The sequence below is a fragment of the Triticum aestivum genome, chromosome 2B (genome assembly GCF_018294505.1).
Source record: "Triticum aestivum cultivar Chinese Spring chromosome 2B, IWGSC CS RefSeq v2.1, whole genome shotgun sequence".
NCBI lineage: Eukaryota > Viridiplantae > Streptophyta > Magnoliopsida > Poales > Poaceae > Triticum > Triticum aestivum.
The window spans coordinates 47,336,257-47,361,123 of record NC_057798.1 but is presented as its reverse complement, the minus strand read 5'-3'; the positions used below and the strand labels follow the sequence as shown (position 1 = coordinate 47,361,123).

Sequence of the window (24,867 nt, the reverse complement as noted above, 5' to 3'; positions counted from 1 at the left end):
AAAGTCATGTTGCTCATTAGATAGAACCCGCTAAAATGACATTTCACACATATAGAGATGCATTGGATCGTATTAAAAATTACATTCACACCAATAGAGAATATTAGACCCCATTTAAAATGACATTCACACCTATTGAGAATATTGGACCCCACTGAAAATAGTATTCCACGTCTATAGAGAATATTATACCCCACTAAAACTGGCATTCACATATGTAGAGAATGTTGGACCCGGCTGAAAATGACATTCCACACCTACATAGAATATTGGACACCCCCATTGAAAATGGCATTCACACCTATAGAGAATGTTCCATTGAAAATGACATTCCACGCCTACGGAGAAAGGCATCCCATGTGGAGCACTCCCTTTTAAGCCGGTCAAAGCAACCAATAATCTGACATATAGGTAACCACTTACATAATCTTACTTGATGTTCCTACTCTAATTCTCTCCCCTCAGTAACCAATTAACTAAAAATGGCAGAAATATGTGAATTTGCATAAGAAATGGGGGAAAGCGGACAGTGTAGAGGGCTTACCGTAAACGGGTGGTTGAGTGCCCTTGCTTCGACGAACGATGCCCAACACAACTTCTTCCAGACAGTGCAGAAAGGCCGCTACGCCGCCTCTCCACCTCCTCCGCGAGTGAACGACATCGACCGCCACAAATCGCCCCTCCCTCTACTGCCAAATTGATAGGTGAGCACAAATATGAAATACCATAGATGCGGGGTGGGCGGGGACATCACGGTTGGATGAGCTTTCTACCACCTAGACGCGTGGACCGGTCAAACATGTGAAGCCAACAAAATACATTCACCAAACGTAAACAATGACCATACATGGCCCCGGCAGCATGTATAGTAACCAAAGTAAAAGAACTTTTACCAACAAATTTGGACACACAAAGTGCATTTTACTCCTCATTAAATTTGTGAGAAATATTAAATGGAACATCTAATGACATTGACCTGTCAAATCAATTAAATTTTTGAGAAATGGAAATCATCAGGTGGGCTATCTAGTGGCATGGACTCTTCACATCCATTAAATTTATGAAAAGCATTAGGTGGAACATTTAGTGATAGTGACCGTTCATTAAAGTCATGTTCATCATTGGATGGGCCCGCTAAAAATGACATTTCACACATATAAAGATGCATTGGATCACATTGAAATTCACATTAGACCCCATTGAAAATGAACTCACACCTATATGAAATATTGGACCCCACTAAAAATGACATTCCACACCTATAGAGTATATTGGACCCCACCGAAAATGACATTCACATCTATAGAGAATATTGGACCTCACTGAAAATGACATTCCACGCGTACAAAGAATATTGGGCCCCCACTAAAAATGGCATTCACACCTATAAAGAATATGGACCCCGCTGAAAATAACATTCCACACCTACGAAGAAAGGTATTCCATGCAGAGCACCCATTTTTAAGTCGGTCAAAGCAACCACATAGTCGCCTGAATTTCGCAGGGTGGGGCCGTGCCATTATCAAAACATGCCAAACCCAGCGTTCGTACGTAGCTTTACGTGGAATAACAAAGTTACCAAAGCAACACGGTTGCAAAATTTGTTAAGTCACTGGGAAGACTCACGGGCTCGTGGCCGATACACACACTCCTGCCTTTTTGAGCTCGGGCGTGCTCAGCTCTATGCGCGCCGGCGGCCGGTCGTCGCGCGCCTGCATTGCAGATCACCTCCGGGACCGTAGTCCATGGAGAAAAGAGGAAGCACGCGTAGGCGTAGCGTGGCGTCAGTCTTCGTCGAGGCGCGCGTAGAGGGTGCGGCGGCACGAATGGGTGGTCGAGCGAGGAGAGAACGCGGGACTCGTCGAGGACTCGGCAGACCCGGGTCGTCGTCGCCGAGGTCGACAACCTTGAGCGCGCAGAGCGGGGTGACCGTGGCGATGCTCGCGGACGAGGTGGAGTTGGGCGAGGCGGAGGCCGCCGTCGGTGGCCGGCGGCGAGGTGCGTTCACTGTGGGAAGGTGGACGACCTGTGCGGCAGCGGCCGGCGGCCGCAATGGACGGCCGGCACGGCAGTGTGGGGAAATGTAAGAGAAGAAGGGGGACGGAAGGCTTTGCTCAAGGATGCCCATTGGCGTATGATCGAGGAGGGTGTGGTCTGTGGTGCTTCCATGGCGGCGATGGTGATGGCACGGAGGAATTGCACTCTGCTCTGCTGTACGCAGAGCATAATGGCAAAGTCTGCGCACAGAATACGCTGATCCAACCTCGCTCTGCTCTGCTGCATGCAGAGCATAATGGCAGCTCTGACGGAGCAGGTGGAGCTCGGCGAGGCTTTGGACTTTGGAGCACAAACGAGAAGCGACGGCGACGGCGACGGCGTCCGCGCCGCGGTGCACGGCCTGAAGCGTGGGGAAATGTCAGCGAAGAAGCGAGGCGGAGGGGCGTGCTCGGTGACACAGGTGGTTCATTGTTGTTAATGGCAGATGGACACAGAATTCTACTCCTACTTCAATTTGCTTCATGATTTTGACGGGGTCGATGTTTTTTAAATCAATCGGCAACCACCAGCCTATAAAAGTGCACGAGTCTCGCGCAACCTCTCATCACCTGGCAAAATTGACATCAGCATACGACACTGTAACACAATATGGTACATGTGGTCGCCCGCAAGAAATTTTTCCGCATACATGTGGGTCGATTACCAGATAACACATAATCTCAACTTCAGAAAGGGCCCACCAAAACAGTGTGTTATATAAAAAAACACATACACCATCATCTCTCTCACACACCAAACTAAACAAATTCTATTATATATGGTATTCTAACAACACAAACCGCGCAGCAAAGCGCGCACAACCATGCTAGTGACCTGACTAGGCACATCCATTAAATATGTGGAAATCATTAGGTGGGACATCTAGTGACACCGACTTTTTACATCCATTATATTTTTTTTAAAAGCATAGGTGAAATATTTAGGAACAGCGATGTCGAAAATGACATTTCACACATATAAAGAAGCATTGGACCGCACTGAAAATAACATTCACACCCATATAAAAGCATCGGACCCCGCTGAAAATGACATTTCACACATAGGGAGAAACATGGGCCAGCCATCCCATGTGGAGCACTCCCTTTTTAAGTGAAGTTGCTCAAAGCAACACGGTTGCAAATTTCTTTTTTAAGTCGGTAGGAACAGTCCCGGGCTCGTGGCCGATACACACGCCCTCAGCCTCCTCTTTGTTCAGCTCAAGAACTCGACGAACTCATCAGCAGGACAGCAGCCGGCCGGTGGATTCGGTGCGTGCCTCTTTCATGGTTCTTTTCCTCGTTTTTGCTGTTCATCTTGGTTCCTTCTACGTTGCACACGCGCGCGCCGGGCATTCTGTAGTTCATAGTTGATCCGCCACCCCCTTCCTCTGGATGCCGCTGCCATTTGAGCCCCAGTGCGCGCCGGCCGCCGCGCGCCCGCATTGCAGCCCCGGGTGCAGATCACCTCCGGGACCGTAGTCCATGAGGAACAGAGCAAGCACGCGTAGCGTCCGTGGTGGAGCTGCGCGTACAGGGGTGGGCACGGACGGGTGGTCGAGCGAGGAGACAACGCGAGCGAGGCAGGCCCGGATCGTCGTCGCGGAGGTCGACAGCCTTGAGCGGGCAGAGCGGGGAGACGCAGGCGGCGGAGGAAGACCCGCGCGCGCGAGATGACCGTGGCCGAGCTCGCCGACGAGGTGGAGAGGTGGGCGAGGCGGAGGCGGCCAGGCGCGTTCAGCGCGGGAAGGTGGACGACCTGTGCGGCCGCGGCGCCCGCGGTGCACGGCCGGAAGTATGGGGAAATGTCAGGGAAGAACCGAGGCGGAGGGGGCGAGCGTCCCCCCGTACGTTGGCGGATCAGGGTGCTCAGTTCACCGTGCTCAGTGAGCATACTGAGACGATCTGGACACAATTTGGCTTAATGTGATCATAGTTCCATTCATCTCATCAAATCTGACACAATGGTTATGTGGTTTCATTCTTGTTAATAAAATTAACACATGTGTTTCATTCTCGTGTCACTGGCAGATGGAATTCTATTCAGTGTATGACGTGCCGATCGACCAGCTGCTCGGAGTACCAGCGGATGAGAGTGACCTCCACAAATGCTGGGAAGGTGCGATGCTAGTTTGTTCTTCTCTCAACTCTGTTACAACAAAAGAGATCAAATGTACCACCGATGCTAGTTTGCATAGGAAACCAAGTGCATCTATTGATCTATGGTTTCAGACTTTGGAGCCAATGGAGGCCAACTTGCAGCTCCCCACTGTCCTTGTACCCACGACGAGACGCCAGACGCCACGCCGTCGGAGACGGAGCGCGCCGCTCATACAGTGCATGTGCCCGAGAGCGGCTGGAGGCGCAAGAGAGGCCCTCGCAAGAGAAGGGTGCCGTTGTGCACAGACCAATCTTGGCATCTGGGTAACCATTTTGGGGTAAGGCCTATGTCTATTCTCGGGTGGAAATTCAAACTAGTTAATTATCTTGCACATGTATCTAGTTTTCTGTGTATTGCACACCCTTTTTTACTCCAGATTTTCAATTGTTATTAATACATCAATGGAAAACAGCCGAAGAATTCTACGTCGTTGGTTGTTTTAACAGGAAACGTCACATAGAACCAACAATAGCCACTGGACACCTGAAGAGGTAGCTACGCTGGTGGATCGCGTCCAAGATTGCGGGGTTGCACGGTGGTCTGCGATGAAGAAGAAATGGTTTCCAACGTCGGTCCGAACTGCGGGCAATCTCAAGGTGAAGTGGTGTGGTCACTGGTGATACATTCTGTGAGATACCGCCCCATCCACTGAACGAATGAATGATGGTTAAATTAGTTTTATGTTTGGTGCATTTGTCGCATGTTGTTCTTACCTTGTCTCGTCGGCAACCCCCTCTAATTATTTGTCCTAGGTCCGCCACTAACACCAATCCATCATTTTGTTTAATTTTTCGGGATAAGTGGAGAAATCTACTGGAATCATACACGGTAAGACCTGCACCTCAAAGATAGTGTAATCCATAAGTTCTTGAACTAAATTGTGGAGCACCACTGATTTTTATCTCTTGCATTTTCTCAAATTGCAGGGAGATGCAGAAAAAAGTTGCTATCTGCATCTTGACAAGAAGCTGATCGAACGAATCAAAAAGGCAGCACTCAACAACCCGTATCCGAAACCAAGGTGCACTGATGAATGATGAAGGGGCCATTGTTTAGGACTTTTTACATTGTGATGCAGTGCCTTGTAAAACACTCTCCTACTAATGGAGGCAAGATGTTTTAGCAGCTTGTATCCCCTGCCTAGGTCTCCTGCTCCAGTGTTAAGCTAACATTATTTGAAGGCTAGATGTTTTAGCAGTGCTTAAACTACACACTCTATGCGTGGCTACCTTCCTAGTCTTCTGGTTCTGGGTAGTGATACTATGCCCTTTGATTGTGTGAAAACTGTACAGATCATTCAGCAAGAATATGGGCTTGAGTTGGTGAAAACTGAATGTTGTTATTGCACAAGCATGGCAAGCAAAAGGATCTTAAGGATGACTCAAGTATGTTTCTACATTCTGGTTCCAAAATGGTACAAGGATATGACTTCTGCACACAAGAAATGTTTCTACAAGTTGAAATTATTTCAATTCTATTCTGCCCATCTCTAGAATCAGTGCACAAGAAAACAAAGGATGGAGGACTGATGTCCAACATAAATAAATCATCCAAAGAAACCAGTCATCATACACCAACTCTGCCAGAAACGACACCCGGTACACAATTGAGCCCTGAATCAAAAGATCACAATCTTTCGACAAAAACAGCGACACCGAGTACAGAATATAACATTGAATACAAACTGATCTCCAAGTTCATTTTTTTATTTATTTTTACTATACAAGCAAATCCAAGCACTATGATCAGTTCAGCGAAACACTCCAGTAGAGGAACATCATTTTCTTGCTCGTCTAATTAATAGCTACACTCCATCTTCTATTCCACCAAAGCAAGCATCGGGTTGTCTTGAATCAACATCTCATCGAAATCCCTCTGTACTTTCCCAGGTGCTCTCCCCCTGCCGCGACCATCATACAACCCTCTCCCCTTCTGTGTTCTGTAATGACAATTGCACAATCCTCTGGTTCTTTTAGCCCGCTCACACGTATCCTTCTTCACCACCACGGTCCCACCCAACAAGATAACAACACGGACCGACCCGGACCCTAGCTCTGTTTATTATGCATGTTCCTTCAGTTTTCTTCTGTGTAGCCATGTAGTTTCTTCTCTACCCCATCTGGAGAAAATACATTGCGTCATCCTCCTCCTCACTTCATACCATCTCAGCTCCCCATCGACCTGCTGCACCATCATCTTGAAATGAGCTGGACATCCCATGCTTCGCCGTCAACTTTGGGAAATGGATCAATGTAATTCCATCTTGTACCAAAGCAAGGGATCACATCCCATGTTTCACCCTGGCCTTCAAAAGAATGAACCAATGAGTCTGGACGATTCAGCTACGAACATATCTTTGCCATACTATTTAGTATTCGATAATGTCTAGGTAGAGCAAATTTACAACATTAATGGGAGACTTCCAGTTTGGTGGCAAAATCAGAGGGAAAGACAGACTAAAACAGAACATATTCATGAACTTTACTCTACTTACAATCCATCAGAAGATTATCATAGAAAATAACTCTTCAGTCACGAGTACTTTTCCGGGTCCTGGTTATGTTTGCTTGACAATATGTTGCTATCCACTTAAAAATTTAGTGGTATAGGCAATCGTTTTAACGGTGACAAGGTCGCAATCTTTTAGTAAAGCAACTAAATAATAAGGATAAATACACTATTGAGGGCACGTCACCAGAGGTCATATTCAGCGCCTCCAAATCAATGACGTGTGACCTCGTCTCCACATCTAGCAGCTGTGAAGATGGTAGGACAGTTCCCCGCCATTCCTGCAAGATGAACACCACAAACAAATGAAAATAAGCACGAAATGACCAGATTCTAAAGAAAGAGCCAAGCAACAGAGAAAAGGGGGCAAATCATGGTGGAGCAGCACCAAGTGTGCGCAACGACGACGAATGGAAGGCGCTCCTAGGCCTGACTGAAATAAAACGAAGGTGGCCGAAAATACAGAGTAATGCCGAACATACAAAATTGTGCAGAGAAAAATGGGCATTCTGAAACACAACCATGTAGAACTATATAGAAACTTGAGAATATTTAGATGGATAAACTGCCAATGAGAAGGCACTGCAACGACCAGCCATAGCTACTAGGTACTGCATGTTGAATGCTAGCATCACACACTGGCCAGAGGCGCAGGTGCACAGCCTGGCCTCCGCAGGGTGTGTTCGCCGTTGTCTTATACAGAAAAAAAAACATAGATGGGAGTGACTGCTGGTCCAGATTTTTTTTTTACCCAATACTCAAGATAAATGAAAGTGATTGTTCTTATATTCAAAGAGGCTTACACTGCGAATTATAGCCTCTGAACCATATTTGCAATTTTATATGCATAAATTCCCAGAATGCAGTTCATATTTCAGGAAATTGTTTTTTCACTCCCCAACCGGCTCAGCGTAGAATAAGGTTCAGAACTTCTGATACCGTACCATAAATTTCCAGAATGCAGTTCATAAAGAATGCAGTTCATATGTCCCTACTGTACTGCATGTAGTATTTGTGGAAGCTAGCAAGCAATAAGGTTCTCATACGCTTACAAAGAACAAATTATTAAGGCATCTGGAGCAAGTTGACCAAATGGTGATTTCTGGGGAGCAGAAATTATATTATTTTCTATTAAATTTCGTTTTTTTTCCTTTGACGAATCTGTTATAGTCCTACAGCATATAACCAGAGCGGTAATAGCTAGCCATATGATACCTTGAAAACTATTAGATGGAAATACATAGAGCAAATATGCTAATCAGATTTACAATCAGGGAGTTGTCGCTGCAGCTAAAAAAATAAACAAAAATATGATAATCAGGTGCACAATTTTGGTGCTACACACCTATACCTGGACCTCCACCGTGCACTACTACTACTCTGTATCACACTTGACACTTCTACTTGGCAATACCCTTGACAGTGGTATACTCTTACCACAACCGGCAGTCACGGCGTCTCTCAGGGCTTCGCGCAGGACCCGGCGGCACGGCGCGCGTGACCGACTTCCATCTCTCCCGTCCTCCTCTCCGGTCGTCGGCGGCCTCCTCTCTCTCTCCGTCTCCTGGGCCGACGGCCGGCGTGGTACCCGGCGAGAGATTTCTTCGGGTGGAGAAGAAGGAGGACTCTCAGGGGGGGAGAAGGAATGCGGCGGCGGCGGCGAATCTCCGTCGCGCCGGCGTTCTCTGCGATCTTGGGGAATGCAGGTGTTCGTTCTTTTTTTCTTTACGTTTTCTGCCTCTCTATACCTCGCTTCTAGCGAGTCCGAAGGAAGATGGGCCAGCCCAGGCGCGGGGAGGCTACAGCCTTGTTTTTTCTGTTTTTTTTACGTTTTCTGTTCTCGTGTTTTTCTTTATTTTTTTATACTTTATAAAATATTCTAAATTTAAATATTACAAAAAGCACTCCATATAAAACATTTGAGAGGAGGCCAAGAGCCGTGGAGGCGTGCCCCGCGGGGGCGGGGGGGGGGGGGGGGGGGGGGGGGGGTGGCTTGTGGGCCCCTCGTAACCCCTCTTGACCTAATCTCCGCACTATAAATCCTCAAATATTCCCCCCTACGTCAGAGGGCACAAAAAATACTTTTTCATCGCCGCAAGCCTATATTCTTGTGAGATCCCATCTTGGGGCCTTTTTAGCACTCCGCCGGAGGGGGATTCGATCACGGAGGGCATATACATCAATCTTGCTGCCCTCTTGATGAAGCGTGAGTAGTTTACCACAGACCTAAGAGTCCATAGCTAGTAGGTAGATGATTTCTTCTCTCTCTTTGATCTTCAATACAATGTTCTCCTCAATATTCTTGGAGTTCTATTCGATGTAATCTTCTTTTGCGGTGCATTTGTTGAGATCTGGTGAATTATGGATTTATGATCAGATTATCTATGAATATTATTTGAGTCTTCTCTGACCTCCTTTATGTATGATTAAGATATCTTTGTATTTATCTTTGAACTATCTTTTTGGTTTGGCCAACTAGATTGGTTTTTCTTGCAATCGGAGAGGTGCTTAGTTTTGAGTTCAATCTTTTGGTGTCCTCACCCAGTGACAGAAGGGGTAGCGAGACACATATTGTATTGTTGCCATCAAGGATAAAAAGATGTGGTTTATATCATATTGCTTGACTTTATCCCTCTACATCATGTCATCTTGCTTAAGGCGTTACTCCGTTCTTATGAACTTAATACTCTAGATGCATGCTGGATAGCGGTGGATGTGTGGAGTAATGATAGTAGATGCAGGCAGGAGTCGGTCTACTTGTCACGAACGTATGCCTATATTCATGATCATTGCCTTAGATATCGTCATAATTATTCGATTTTCTATCAGTTGCTCAACAATAATTTGTTTACCCACCGTATGTTTTCTTCGAGAGAGAAGCCTCTAGTATACTGGCCTCCCTCCCAAGCCGCCCTTCGTGTGCCTCTGCCACAACTGCTGCGCGGCCACCGACGACCCCCTCACTGGCTCGGTGTCCAGATGAGTAACCTAGGCCTGCCTAGCTATACACTATCAGATCAGAAAATGCATAGCTGAACACGGGGGCATCTGCCCCGTTTCCAGGAAACACATATCTAAATGTGTTAAAATTTTGAAAAAAATTGTACCTACGTATCCATATTCTATCTGCGCGCAGCAAGTTTTGCGGGAAAATGACTTCTATTTTTGCCTGTACAAAAAAAGACAAAAAAAATGTCTCGTAAAAAGTTTTTTTTCAGCATCAAAATATGTCTTTTTGCTGGCGATAAATAAAAAGTCATCTTTTACCGAAACTTTGTGCCGTGCATATACATTGCGGAGATATATACACAAACTTTTTCTGCAATTTTTTTGATTGTTTAAAATGTATTTAAAATGCATTTATGTAAAATGGGTGCAGATGCCCCTTGGTTCAGATTTTTTTTAGACAGCCCCTAATGCACTCTCCTATCAGATCAGGCCTCGTGCTGGCCCAAAAATCCAAGGTTCTGAGCCACTGGTGCTCTTACTCACCCAGCTCGTCTCCCTCACTGACGGCACCGCCTGCGCTCTGCATCTCTTCACGCCTCGCAGTAATGGAAGTCCATTGCTACACGCTTGGGCTCTGCATCTCTTTCCTCTGTCATGCCATAGGCTATCAAGTCGACCGTGCTAGAACACATACGAACGTCTCTCCTCACTGGCATATATCAGCTCAATAAAGACTCGGAACCAAACCCAGCGGTAGGCTCGCAAAACAGATCCGCAGACTAAGTATGTTCCTTCCCTTTTTCCCCTCCTAGATTTAGATGTGTTTGGATATTGGCTAGATTTAGATGATTTAAGCTTCTTTGTTCATGGCTGCAACTGAAGACTCTGATTCAGCCAAGGAGCTTGAGCGACTCCTGTTCTTCCTCTGCTGGTCCCGGTTGTAAGGTTTCGTGGAAGTGTTCCTACTCTCCGTAGAGAGCCGCGTGAGTTATATTGATCGATAGCAAGAAGAGCCCTTGCGTGGCGTACAAGTTTCACCCGATCGCTAGGATACAGGTGGTTACAGGAGATAGAGATTGAGAAGGTTACGGGAGAGAAAGCTAGAGGAAAAATAGTTGGGATTACATCGTATGAGTTTCTATCTCTAGCACCCTCCCTTAATCTCAACTATCCTAAATTAAGATTGTTCTTGAACTCTTCAAAAGGCTTGACTGGTAATGCTTTTGTGAAATCATCTGCAACTTGATCTTTGGAAGGAATGAACCGTATCTCCAATTTCTTCTCAGCAACCCTTTCTCGAACAAAGTGAAAATCTATTTCAATATGTTTGGTTCTAGCATGAAAGACAGGGTTGGCAGACAGACAAGTGGCACCCAAATTGTCACACCACAGACATGAGATACGTCGCCGCTTTATTCCTAGTTCTTCAAGCAGTGATTCCAACCAAATGATCTCAGCAGTAGCATTAGCCAGTGACTTGTATTCTGCTTCAGTATTTGATCTTGACATAGTTGCCTGTTTTCTAGCACTCCAAGGAATAAGATTAGAACCAAAGAAAACTGCAAAACCTCTAGTTGATTTTCTGTCATCACTGCAGCCTGCCCAGTCAGCATCAGAAAAAGCACTAACAAGTGTAGAATTGGAACGTTTGAACTGAATTCCAAACTTAAGTTGTGCTTAATGTACCGTACAATTCTCTTGACAACTATCTAGTGAGTGGAGGTAGGTGCATGCAGATATTGGCAAACTTTGTTAACAACAAATGAAATATCTGGTCGTGTCAGTCAAGTACTGTAAAGCTCCAACAACACTCCTGTACTTGGTGCTTTCTTCTTCCCTGAGTGGCTCTGCTTCATGTGCTGAAAGTTGTTCTAAAGAGGATAATGGTGTAGGTGAAGGCTTGCAGTCCTTCATCCCCATGCGAGCCAAAAGTTCAGTGGCATATTTTTCTTGTTTCTATACTATACCATCTTGAATCTTTCCAACTTCAATGCCTAAGAAGAAGTGTAAATCACCAAGATCCTTCAAGGCAAATTCTGAACTTAAATCATGCAAGAGTGCGTTAGTATCATTCTGTGAAGAACTTGCAACTATGATGTCATCAACTTATATAAGCACGAAAATAACAGTATTTGCCATGTTATAAATAAAGAGAGACGTGTCAGCTTTGGATGCAATAAAACCAAGGTACTTCAATTGTGAACTCAACTTAGAGTACCATGCTCTTGGTGCTTGTTTCAGTCCATAGAGAGCTTTGTCCAGCTTGCACACATAGTGAGGTGTTTGCTTATTTTCATACCCTTGTGGTTGCTGTTGGGGAACGTAGTAATTTTAAAAAATTTCCTACGCACACGCAAGATCATGGTGATGCATAGCAATAAGAGGGGAGAGTGTCGTCCACGTACCCTCATAGACCGTAAGAGGAAGCATTATGACAACGCGGTTTATGTAGTCATACGTCTTCATGATCGACCGATCCTAGTACCGAACGTACGACACCTACGTGATCTGCACACGTTCAGCTCGGTGACGTCCCACGAACTCACGATCCAGTAGAGCTTCGAGGGAGAGTTCCGTCAGCACAATGGAGTGATGACGGTGTTGATGAAGCTACCGACGCAGGGCTTCGCCTAAGCACCGCTACGATATGACCGAGGTGGATTATGGTGGAGGCGGGCACCGCACACGACTAAAGATCAATGATCAACTTGTGTGTCTTAGGTGCCCCCTTGCCCCCGTATATAAAGGAGCTAGGGGGGAAGCGGCCGGCCAGGAGGCGGGCGCGCCAAGGGGAGTAGGACTCCTCCTTTCCTAGTAGGAGTAGGAGAAGGGGCAAGGAGGAGAGAGAGGGGAAGGAAAGGGGGGCGCCGCCCCTCTCCTTGTCCAATTCGGACTAGAGGGGGAGGGGGCGCGCAGCATGCCCTGGCCACCCCTCCTCTTCTCCACTAAGGCTCAATAGGCCCATTACACTCCCCGGGGGGTTCCGGTAACCCCCCCGGTACTCCGGTATATGTCCGAACTTGCCCGGAACCCTTCCGAAGTCCAAACATAGTCATCCAATATATCGATCTTTATGTCTTGACCATTTTGAGACTCATCGTCATGTCCATGATCATATCCGTGACTCCTAACTACCTTCGATACATCAAAACACATAAACTCATAATACCGATCATCACCGAACGTCAAGCGTGCGGACCCTACGGGTTCGAGAACTATGTAGACATGACCGAGTCTCAGGTCAATAACCAATAGCGGAACCTGGATTCTCATATTGGTTCCTACATATTCTACGAAGATCTTTATCGGTCAAACCGCATAACAACATACGTTGTTCCCTTTGTCATCGGTATGTTACTTGCCCGAGATTCGATCGTCGGTATCTCAATACCTAGATCAATCTCTGGCAAGTCTCTTTACTCATTCTGTAATGCATCATCATGCAACTAACTCATTAATTACATTGCTTGCAAGGCTTATAGTGATGTGCATTACCAAGAGGGCCCAGAGATACCTCTCCGACAATCGGAGTGACAAATCCTAATCTCGATCCATGCTAACTCAACAAGTACCATCGGAGACACCTGTAGAGCACCTTTATAATCACCCAGTTACGTTGTGATGTTTGGTAGCACACAAAGTGTTTCTCCGGTAATCGGGAGTTGCATAATCTCATAGTCATAGGAACATGTATAAGTTATGAAGAAAGCAATAGCAGTAAACTAAAATGATCAAGTGCTAAGCTAACGGAGTGGGTCAAGTCAATCACATCATTCTCCCAATGATGTGATCCCGTTTATCAAATGACAACTCATGTCTATGGTTAGGAAACCTTAACCATCTTTGATCAACGAGCTAGTCAAGTAGAGGCATACTAGTGACACTATGTTTGTCTATGTATTCACACATGTATTATGTTTCCGGTTAATACAATTATAGCATGAATGATAAACATTTATCATGAAATGAGGAAATAAATAATAACTTTATTATTGCCTCTAGGGCATATTTCCTTCAATTGCTTCATATAGACCTCCTCTTCCAGAACACCATGCAAAAACGTGTTCTGTACATCTAGCTGTCTCAGGCTCAATCCCCTGGATATTGCAATAGCTAGCACAAGTCTTATAGTTGCAGCCTTTACAATAGGACTAAAAGTATCCTCATAATAAATACCATAGCGTTGTTTAAAACCTTTAGCAACTAGACGTGCCTTGTACCTGCCAATGAAGCCATCTGCCTTCTTTTTAATTCTATATGCCCATTTGCAATCAATAACATTTTTACCTCTATGATTATGTACTAGATGCCAGGTTTTATTCTTTATAAGTGCACCATACTCTTCATCCATAGCTGCTTTCCACCTGGGATCTTTAAGTGCATCACTCAGTTTTGTTGGCTCACCTAAAATACACAACATACCATATGGTATAGTACCATCAGTTCGTACTTTGGGGTTTTTAATACCTTTTTGTAACCTGGTCATCACCCTTGAAGTGATATTATGTTGCGGCTGCACAGAAGGTTGAACATTCTGACTTGTAGCAGAAGATCCAGGGGAACCCTCCACTTGTGCAGAATCTATCGATGCAGATGATCCCGTAGCTGCTGGTGTGACCGCACCTAAACTGGAGTTGGTATGGGCCACAGAACTAGGTTCCACAGAGGATCCCGCGTCGCCAGTTGGCTGCATGCACACACGCGCGCCCGTCACTGTCGCTTGCCGCGCGTGGGACGACCGCCTAGTCCCGTTGTCAGGTGCATGATCCGAGGAAGATCCCCGCCCGCGATCCAAGGAGGACAGGCGGACAGGAGTGGCAGGCACAGGTGTATCATCTTCGTGTTCCACGCTAGCCGGTGCTCCTCCATTAGCATGAGATAACACATCATTTTGTGCTGGATTTTGATGATTTTGATCATTTTCTTCACCGTTTTCTTTAGGTACCTGCACAGGCAAACTACCAAGAGCAGAACTAGTAGGAGCATCATATTGGTCAGCACAATTGTTATCGCCCCCTTGATCAAAATCCGAAAGAAGAAGAATTTCTTTACGGAGAAGAGCACCGACATTTGGATGGAGAGACTCAAATGGGAAAACTGATTCATCAAAAACAACATCTCTGGATATGTAGACTCTACCCGTGGAGACATCAAGACATTTGATTCCTTTGTGCATAGGGCTATAGCCTAGAAAGACACATTTTTTGAACGAAACGCAAGTTTGCGTGTGTTGTATGGTCAAAGATTTGACCAACATGCACAACCAAAGATACGGAGGGATGTGTAATCTGGAGTGACACCAAAAAGTCGTCTGATGGGATTTTCAAATTTGATGACTTTGCTAGGACGAATATTGATGAGATATGTGGCGGTCAAAAAAGCTTCATCCTAGAATTTCAGAGGCATAGATGCATTTGCTAACAATGCCAATCCTACTTCAACAACATGACGATGTTTCCGTTCGCCGGAGCCGTTCTGTTGGTGAGCGTGAGGACAAGATACATGATGAGAAATTCCAATCTTTTGAAAGAAGGAATTGAGTTTCTCATACTCACCACCCCAGTCGGTTTGCATGGCAAGGATTTTGGAGTTGAATTAACGTTCAGCAAGATTTTGAAAATTGGTGAACACTTGGAAAACTTCGGATCGTTTCTTTAACAGATAAATCCAAGTAAATTTACTATAGTCGTCAATGAAGCTTACATAATATGAGAATCTACCAACTGAAGTAGGGGCTGGCCCCCATACATATGAGAATATAAGTTGCAATGGGGCAGTGGATACACTGGTAGAAATAGGGTACGACAATTGATGACTTTTAGCTTGTTGACACGAATCACAAACTGACTCAACACTAGACTCATAAGGAAGTTATTTCTACTAAGAACATGTTGAACAATGATCGAAGACGGATGACCCAACCGACTATGCCACTTTGAAGAAGATGGCTTGATGACACTCCATGCTTGTTTATTTGTCCATGATGATGATGATATGAGAGGGTAGAGTCCTCCCTCACATTTTCCTCTCAGAATGGTTCTCCCCGTTGCCAAGTCCTTCACCACAAAAGAGTAAGGATAAAATATGATAAGAACATAATTGTCAAGGGCAAAACAATGAACTGAGATAAGATTTTTCGATGCTTGGGGACTATGCAAAACATTGTTTAGATGCAAATCTTTTATGGGGGTTCTAACAATTGAGTTTCCAATATGAGTAATATCCATACCAGAACCGCTCGCCATGTGCACTTGATCACCTCCGTGATATTTCTCCTGCATCGTCAGCTTGTCGAGTTCCCCGTTGATGTGTTCGGTGGCACCAGAATCTGCATACCAATTGGTATTGATGCCATAGGAGTCGGTGATGGAGTTGACCTCCTTTTCATCATGATGATCATCGTCATACCGATGCCAGCATGCCCTAGCGCCACCAGGATGATGCTTGTAGCATATCTGGCACTCCGGGTAGTCATGATCTTGTGGGTGCTGCTGCTGTTGTCATGGACGCTGCTGGTAGTTGCTGCCACCGCCACGTCTAGGAGAAGAAGAGGGGCGATCTCCACGCCCCGCCCCCTGTTTCCTCGGTCGCGAGGGCCCTTGCCCCGAGCCTGGTTGCGCCCTCTGTAGGCCCCATTTGCAGATGAGTTGAAGCCACCTGCATGAGTATCTCCAAGCATCTCCATCCTTTGATCGAAGGCAACAATCTGTGCAAAGAGATCACCAACAGAGATTGTATTTTTAATAGAACCAACCACAGCAACTACTGGATCATAGTCGCGATCTAAGCCGGCGACGATGTAATCAACCATCTCTGGATCAGAGACAGGTCGACCAGCAGCCGCCAACTCATCCGCTAGGCTTTTCATCTTGGACATGAATAGGGTGCTTGACATGTTTCCCTTCTAGGTGGTGGTAATTGCGATTCTCAGATTCGTGATCCGAGATTGCGACTGCGAGGCGAAGAGGGTTGTGAGCGCAGTCCATAGGTCGGAGGTGCTTTCTTTTCCTATGACCTGTGCAAGTATCTCTTTTGACAAAGAGTTCAACAGGAACCTGAGAACTTGCTGATCCTTGGATAGCCATGGTCCATAGACCGGATTCGGCACGTTGGTCGTGCTCTTATCCAACTGCTGCTGCTCCACCGTCTTCGGGGGCACTACATCGGTGCCGTCCAAGAGGCCGGTGACCTGCGCTCCTCGCAGGGCCGGCATAACTTGAGCCTTACAGAGGAGATAATTCCCCCTAGCCAACTTCTCGCTTGGCGGCTGTCCAAGGTTGAGGGCAATCGGATCTGAAGAAGACATGGCGATGAACTTTTGATCGAAGGCTAGATAGATTGGAAGAGGTTGACTCTGATACCATGTAAGGTTTCGTGGAAGCGTTCCTACTCTCCGTAGAGCCGCATGGGTTATATTAATCGATAGCAATAAGAGCCCTTGCATGGCATACAAGTTTCACCCGATCACTAGGATACAGGTGGTTACAGGAGATAGAGATTGAGAAGGTTACGGGAGAGAAAGCTAGAGGAAAAATAGGTGGGATTACATCGTACGAGTTTCTATCTGTAACACCGGTGAGCCAAGGGAGAAACGCAAGGTTTGTCTAGCTTTCCTTCATCAAGCGACCCATAGCTTCATTCCATGACTTGGATATCATGTAGCAGTGCCTCTAGCTTTGGTTCATCTGGTGAGAGCACAAGCTCTTTAAAAAAATCTGCACCACCACCAAATCTTCACGGGAGTCGGTATTCTGCCCCAAAACCAGAATTCTGCCCCATGTGTTAGTATTCCAGGCCCGCCTTCCGTCGCCGGCTACACGACTTCCACAACCATTGGCCCATTTCATGTACTCGCACCTCTTTTTTCTAAGTTTCTTTAATGCATGAATAATTTGGACATCAAGAAGATTATTGATCTCATCAACTTTATTCTACTTCTTCCCGAGTGTTTTGAGAGCAGCTTCCTTCTTCATTTCATATACCCTTGTGCATGCAGCCTCTTCCAACATGGAAAGTTCCTTAACGGAGTTCTGGGCAATGTTTGGGAACTTTTTCTAATTACTCTTTTTGTTCTTCCATCATCCATAGAATCGATCGACAGAGGTAGAGGTGGTTCAAAAATTGAAGGACAGAGTTCGTGCACTTACTCCCCCTCGTCTTATGGTATGAGTGTCACAAGCTCTTTCTTTACACAACATATCTTATGTTATTCACCTACATGACGAAACCTTACGACCGAGTCACACATTCTTAACACGAGAGCATGTTATAATAATAAAACAAGTGTCACAACAACTACCCGAGGAAACTCTATTGAGCTCGATGCAGCATTAGAGCTAATTATCACCCAAGCCTCTAAGATTACCTTTCACACACATTACTGATCACACAGAAATTGTTGAGTCTCAACACAAAGTGTTATAATAGGCATTTCTTCTCAACTTACCTGATGCATATGAATAAAGATCTAATGGAGTTATCCTGAAGATTCATGTTCATGCGCTCCAGGTTCCTTGTGATTACTTTATTTAGAAAGTGGAAATATATCCAAATTTTTGGTAACAATCATTTCAGTTCAAAACCACAACACCGTTGGGCAGAAGATGAAAAAAAACTTCATGACTGTGACCCATGATCATAAAATGACATCGGTCACGGATATAACCATGAGCCACATGATACTGACAACTTTTCCACTTGGGTGAAGCGTGACACATGATTATAAATGATGTTGGTCAAAAATATAACCATGAGCCACATCAGATTAAACATTAGATTAGAAAATTTTCCACACTTTAACATTCATATGTGCTTCATAATGCTCTTAGGGGAATAAATACACATTATCATTCTAAAAGGAATCATAACATTGATACGTCTCCGCCGTATCTATAATTTTTGATTGTTCCATGCCAATATTATTCAACTTTCATATACTTTTGGCAACTTTTTATACTATTTTTGGGACTAATATATTGATACAGTGTCTAGTGTCAGTTTCTATTTGTTGCATGTTTTATGTTTCGTAGAAACCCAATATCAAACAGAATCCAAACGGGATAAAAATGGATGAAGAATTATTTTGGAATATTTGGGATTTTCTGTAGGAAGAATCAACGCGAAATGGTGTCCGAGGTTGCCAGGAGATAGGGGGGCGCGCCCAGCCCCCTGGGCGCGCCTGGCACTCTCCTGGGCCACCCGTAAGGCCGTTGACGCTCTTATTTTGCCGCAAGAAAGCTAATTTTATGAGAAAAATCTGGGCGAAAGATTCACCCCAATCAGAGTTACGGATCTTCGGATATAAAAGAAACGATGAAGGGGCAGAATCAGAGAACACAGAAACAGAGAGATAGATCCAATCTCGGAGGGGCTCTCGCCCCTCCCACACCATGGGATACAAGGACCAAAGGGGAAACCCTTCTCCCATCTAGGGAGAAGGTCAAGGAAGAAGAAGAAGAAGGGGGGCCCTCTCTCCCTTGCTTTCGGTGGCGCTGGAGCGCTGCCGGGGGCCATCATCATCACCGCGATCTACACCAACACCTCCACCATCTTGACCAACATCTACATCACCTTCCCCCATCTATATTCAGCGGCCCACTCTCCCGCAACCCGCTGTACCCTCTACTTGAACATGGTGCTTTATGCTTCATATTATTTTCCAATGATGTGTTGCCATCCTATGATGTCCGAGTAGATTTTTGTTGTCCTATCGGCGATTGGTGAATTGCTATGATTGGTTTGAGTTGCATGTTTTATTATTGGTGTTGTCCTATGGTGCTCTCCGTGTCGCGGAAGCGTGAGGGATCCCCACTATAGGGTTTGCAATATGTTCTTGATTTGCTTATGGTGGGTGGCGTGAGTGACAGAAGCACAGACCCAAGTAAGTAGGTTGTTTGCGTACGGGATAAAGGGGAATTGATACTTGAATGCTATGGTTGGGTTTTACCTTAATGAATCTTTAGTAGTTGCGGATGCTTGCTAGAGTTCCAATCATAAGTGCATATGATCCAAGTAGAGAAAGTATGTTAGCTTATGCCTCTCCCTCAAATAGAATTGCAATAGTGATTATCGGTCTAGTAACGTAGTCAATTGCTCAGGGACAATTCCACAACTCCTACCACCACTTTTCCACACTCGCTATATTTACTTTATTGCATATTTATCTAAACAGCCCCTAGTTTATATTTACGTGTTCCTTATTATCTTGCAAACCTATTCAACAACACCTACAAAGTACTTCTAGTTTCATACTTGTTCTAGGTAAAGCGAACGCTAAGCGTGCGTAGAGTCGTATCAGTGGCCGATAGGACTTGAGAGAGTATTTGTTATACTTGTAGCTCCTCGTTGGGTTCGACACTCTTACTTTTCGAAAGAGGCTACTGATAACCCACAAGTGTAGGGGATCGCAACAGCTTTCGAGGGTAAAGTATTCAACCCAAATTTATTGATTCGACACAAGGGGAGCCAAAGAATATTCTTGAGTATTAGCAGTTGAGTTGTCAATTCAACCACACCTGGATAACTTAGTATCTGCAGCAAAGTATTTAGTAGCAAAGTAGTATGATAATAAAGGTAACGGTAGCAAAAGTAATATTTTTGGGTTTTGTAGTGATTGTAACAATAGCAACAGAAAAGTAAATAAGCAAAGCACAATATGTGAAAAGCTCATAGGTAATGGATCAGTGATGGATAATTATGTCGGATGCGATTCCTCATGTAATAGCTATAACATAGGGTGACAAAGAACTAGCTCCAGTTCATCAATGTAATGTAGGCATGTATTCCGTAAATAGTCATACATGCTTATGGAAAAGAACTTGCATGACATCTTTTGTCCTACCCTCCCGTGGCAGTGGGGTCCTAGCGGAAACTAAGGGATATTAAAGCCTGCTTTTAATAGAGAACCGGAACAAAGCATTAGCACATAATGAATACATGAACTCCTCAAACTACGGTCATCACCGAGAAGTATCCCGATTATTGTCACTTCGGGGTTGTCGGATCATAACACATAATAGGTGACTATAGACTTGCAAGATAGGATCAAGAACACACATATATTCATGAAAACATAATAGGTTCAGATCTGAAATCATGGCACTCGGGCCCTAGTGACAAGCATTAAGCATAGCAAAGTCATAGCAACATCAATCTCAGAACATAGTGGATACTAGGGATCAAACCCTAACAAAACTAACTTGATTACATGGTAAATCTCATCCAACCCATCACCGTCCAGCAAGCCTACAATGGAATTACTCACGCACGGCGGTGAGCATCATGAAATTGGTGATGGAGGATGGTTGATGATGACGATGGCGACGAATCCCCCTCTTCGGAGCCCCGAACGGACTCCAGATCAGCCATCCCGAGAGAGATTAGGGCTTGGCGGCGGCTCCGTGTCGTAAAACGCGATGAAAATTTCTCTAGTATTTTTTATATTTTCCAAAAAGTGCCACCGAGGATTTTCAGGACATTCCGAGAACTTTTGTTTTCTACACATAAAACAACATCATGGTAGTTCTGCTGAAAACAGCATCAGTCCGGGTTAGTTTCATTCAAATCATGCAAGTTAGAGTCCAAAACAAGGGCAAAAGTGTTTGGAAAAGTAGATACATTGGAGACGTATCAACTCCCCCAAGCTTAAACCTTTGCTTGTCCTCAAGCAATTCAGTTGATAAACTGAAAGTGATAAAGAAAAACTTCTACAAACTCTGTTTGCTCTTGTTGTTGTAAACATGCAAAGCCAGCATTCAGGTTTCAGCAAATATTATGAACTAATCATACTCATAATAACACCCAGGTCTCAAAATTACTCATATCAATAGCATAATCAGCTAGCGAGCCATAATAATAAAACTCGGATGACAACACTTTCTCAAAACAATCATAACATGATATAACAAAATGGTATCTCGCTAGCCCTTTCCGAGACCGCAAAACATAAATGCAGAGCACCTTTAAAGATCAAGGACTGACTAAACATTGTAATTCATGGTAAAAGAGATCCAGTCAAGTCATACCCAATATAAACCAACAATAATGAATGCAAATGACAGTGTGCTCTCCAGCGGGTGCTTTTAATAAGAAGGGTGACGACTCAACATAAAAGTAAATAGATAGGCCCTTCACAGAGGGAAGCAGGGATTTGTAGAGGTGCCAGAGCTCGATTTTAAAATAGAGATTGAATAACATTTTGAGCGGCATACTTTCGCTGTCAACGCAACAACTATGAGATGGTTGTATCTTCCATACTACATGCATTATAGGCAATTCCCAAACAGAATGGTAAAGGTTTATAGTCCCCTAACCACCAACAAGCATCAATCCATGGCTTGCTCGAAACAACGAATGCCTCCAACTAACAACAGCCCTGGGGGAGTTTTGTTTAATTATTTTGATTTGCTTTGATCTTTTTGGATCATGGGACTGCGCAGCCCGGTTACTGGCCCTTTCTCGTGAATGAGGAGCGGAGTCCACTCCTCTTGAGAATAACGCACCTAGCATGGAAGATATATGCAGCCCTAGTTGAAACATGAGCTGCTCGAGCATACAAAACAGAATTTCATTTGAAGGTTTGGAGTTTGGCACATACAAATTTACTTGTAACGGCAGGTAGATACCGCATATAGGTAGGTATAGTGGACTCATATGGAATAACTTTGGGATTTAAGGAGTTTGGATGCACAAGCAGTATCCCCGCTTAGTACAGGTGAAGGCTAGTAAAAGACTGGGAAGTGACCAACTGAGAGAGCGACAACAGTCATAAACATGCATTAAAATTAATTCACACCGAATACAAACATGAGTAGGATATAATCCACAATGAACATAAATATCATGAAGGCTATGTTGATTTGTTTCAACTACATGCATGAAAATGTGCCAAGTTGAGTCACTCAATTCATTCAAAGGAGGATACCATCCCATCATACCATATTATAATCTTTCTAATAACATGTTGGCACGCAAGGTAAACCATTATAACTCATAGCTAATCAAGCATGGCACAAGTAACTATAATCTCTAAATGTCATTGCAAATATGTTTACTTCATAATAAGCTGAATCAGGAACGATGAACTTATCATATTTATAAAAGAAAGAGCGGTCGAGTTCATACCAGCTTTTCTCATCTCAATAAGTCCATCATATATCGTCATTATTGCCTTTCACTTGCACGACCGAATGATGTGTATAATAATAATAGTGCACGTGCACTGGACTAAGCTGGAATCTGCAAGCATTCAACTCAAGGGAGAGAAGACAAGGTAATATGGGCTCTAAGTTAAATAAACAATCATGCATATGAGAGCCACTAAACATTTTCAATATAGTCTTCTACTCTCGACCCCCAAAAAAAAGAAAAGAAAATAAAACTAATTACACAGAAAGCTCCCAACAAGTAAGAAGAAGAACACGAAATCTTTTTGGGTTTTCATTTTAATTCTACTACAAGCATGGAAATTAAACTAACTATTTTTTTTTGGTTTTTCTCAAGGTTTAACAAACGCACAAGAAGAAGACTAGAAAAAGAAATTTAAACTAGCATGGATACTACAATCAAAGAGTATGAGCACCGACGACTAGAATAGTGTGTGAACATGAATGTAAAGTCGGTGAGAAATACGTACTCCCCCAAGCTTAGGCTTTTGGCCTAAGTTGGTCTAATACCAAGGACCGCTGCTACTCTCCCAGTATACTGAGAGGTGTAATCAGGATACTACTGGCTGGCCATCTCCGGATCCCACTAGTAAGATGATGCACGATAAGGGTCCAGTTCAGGTTCCGGCTCAGGTTCAGGTTCTGGAGTGGATGCTTGGCCTCGATGAGCATACACCACTTCCGATGTGACAAGAAAATTATCTGCAATCAAATCAAACAACAGAGGCGCATGTAAAATAATAGTCTCATTGTGTTTCTTATTAAATCTAAGGTTATACAAGAGCATCTTCTCTTTGTTGTCAACAATAAACGCGTGTGCTACCATGCTCTTGTAATCTAAAATGTAAGGAGGCAATTTTGTCTCCTCTTTCTCATGGTGCCTAATAGGTATCTCAAAATGTCTAGCAAGACGTGAAGCATAGATCCCTCCAAATATGGGGCCTTTTGTACGATTCAGGCTTAGCCGTTTAGCAATGACGGCACCCATACTAAAACTATTATCTCCAAACAAGGCATGTTGAAGAATGATAATATCAGGAACACTAAAGTTTCCACTATTTCCACGATCGATCAAGCATCTACTAGCAAATATGGCAAAGTAGCGTAAAACAGGAAATCGTATGATAGAGATTTTTGCATCGGAACCCTTCTTTGGATCCTCTACAGTGATAGTGTTAACAAAGCCATCCACATCTTTACGATATGGTTCCTCTAATTCTCCCTCAAAGGGTATCCTACAAACCGCGCAAAAATTACGTAAAGACATTTCTCTGAATTCATCATATAAATGAAATGATACTGAAGGCGGTGACTTCTTAGGATAATAATAAAAAAATTGCATGAAAGTATTGGTAAGTAAGAGATACTGATCGATCCGATCGTGGAGGAAATCGGTGAGGTCTGCATTCTCGATCGAAGAATAAAAATCTTCATGAATTCCAGCTTCTTTCAAGAAATTATCACATGGCTATTCACACGGCCGTACTTCCGCTACGCGAGAAAGATTATACTTGGCTTTTTCCTTCTCTTTAGCTTGTTTTTTCTGAGAACCTTGGCTAGAAGAGCCCCTCAAAAGTCTCCTTAACATTTTCTGAAATTTTCTGAAATTTTAGTAACTTCAAAATAAAAGTGAATGAAACTAAACATCTTCACCAGCACCATCTCCTCTCAAACCCTAGTTCATCTCTTGTATCTGATCTTTGTCTTCAAACCTCATATTGGTACCTGTGGGTCGCTAGTAGTGTACTCCTTGTAGTTGATGTTAGTTGGTTTATTCGGTGGAAGATCACATGTTCAGATCCTTAATGATAATTAATAATCCTCTGATTATGAATATGAATATGCTTTGTGAGTAGTTACGTTTGTTCTTGAGGACATGGGAGAAGTCTTGTTATAAGTAATCATGTGAATTTGGTATTCGTTCGATATTTTGATGAGATGTATGTTGTCTTTTCTCTAGTGATGTTATGTGAACGTCGACTACATGACACTTCACCATGATTTGGGTCTAGGGGAAGGCATTGGGAAGTAATAAGTAGATTATGGGTTGCTA

General features: G+C 44.1%; 1 protein-coding gene and 1 long non-coding RNA gene across 2 annotated transcripts; one reads left to right on the top strand and one right to left on the bottom strand.

Annotated features, from left to right (window-relative positions):
- Nucleotides 1–3,204: 3,204 nt before the first annotated feature.
- Nucleotides 3,205–5,454, top strand: LOC123040324 (uncharacterized). The gene is made up of 5 exons (XM_044463205.1): nt 3,205–3,305; nt 4,065–4,152; nt 4,266–4,471; nt 4,641–5,022; nt 5,121–5,454. The coding sequence occupies exons 2-4, from the start codon at nt 4,065–4,067 to the stop codon at nt 4,812–4,814; spliced, it is 468 nt and encodes a 155-aa protein (XP_044319140.1). The 5' UTR covers nt 3,205–3,305; the 3' UTR covers nt 4,815–5,022; nt 5,121–5,454.
- Nucleotides 5,455–5,791: 337 nt separating this feature from the next.
- Nucleotides 5,792–8,420, bottom strand: LOC123040323 (uncharacterized). The gene is made up of 3 exons (XR_006418123.1): nt 8,140–8,420; nt 6,890–6,983; nt 5,792–6,494 (listed from the first exon to the last, which is right to left on the bottom strand). It is a non-coding gene; the product is annotated as an uncharacterized lncRNA (long non-coding RNA).
- Between the last annotated feature and the right edge of the window lie 16,447 nt (nt 8,421–24,867).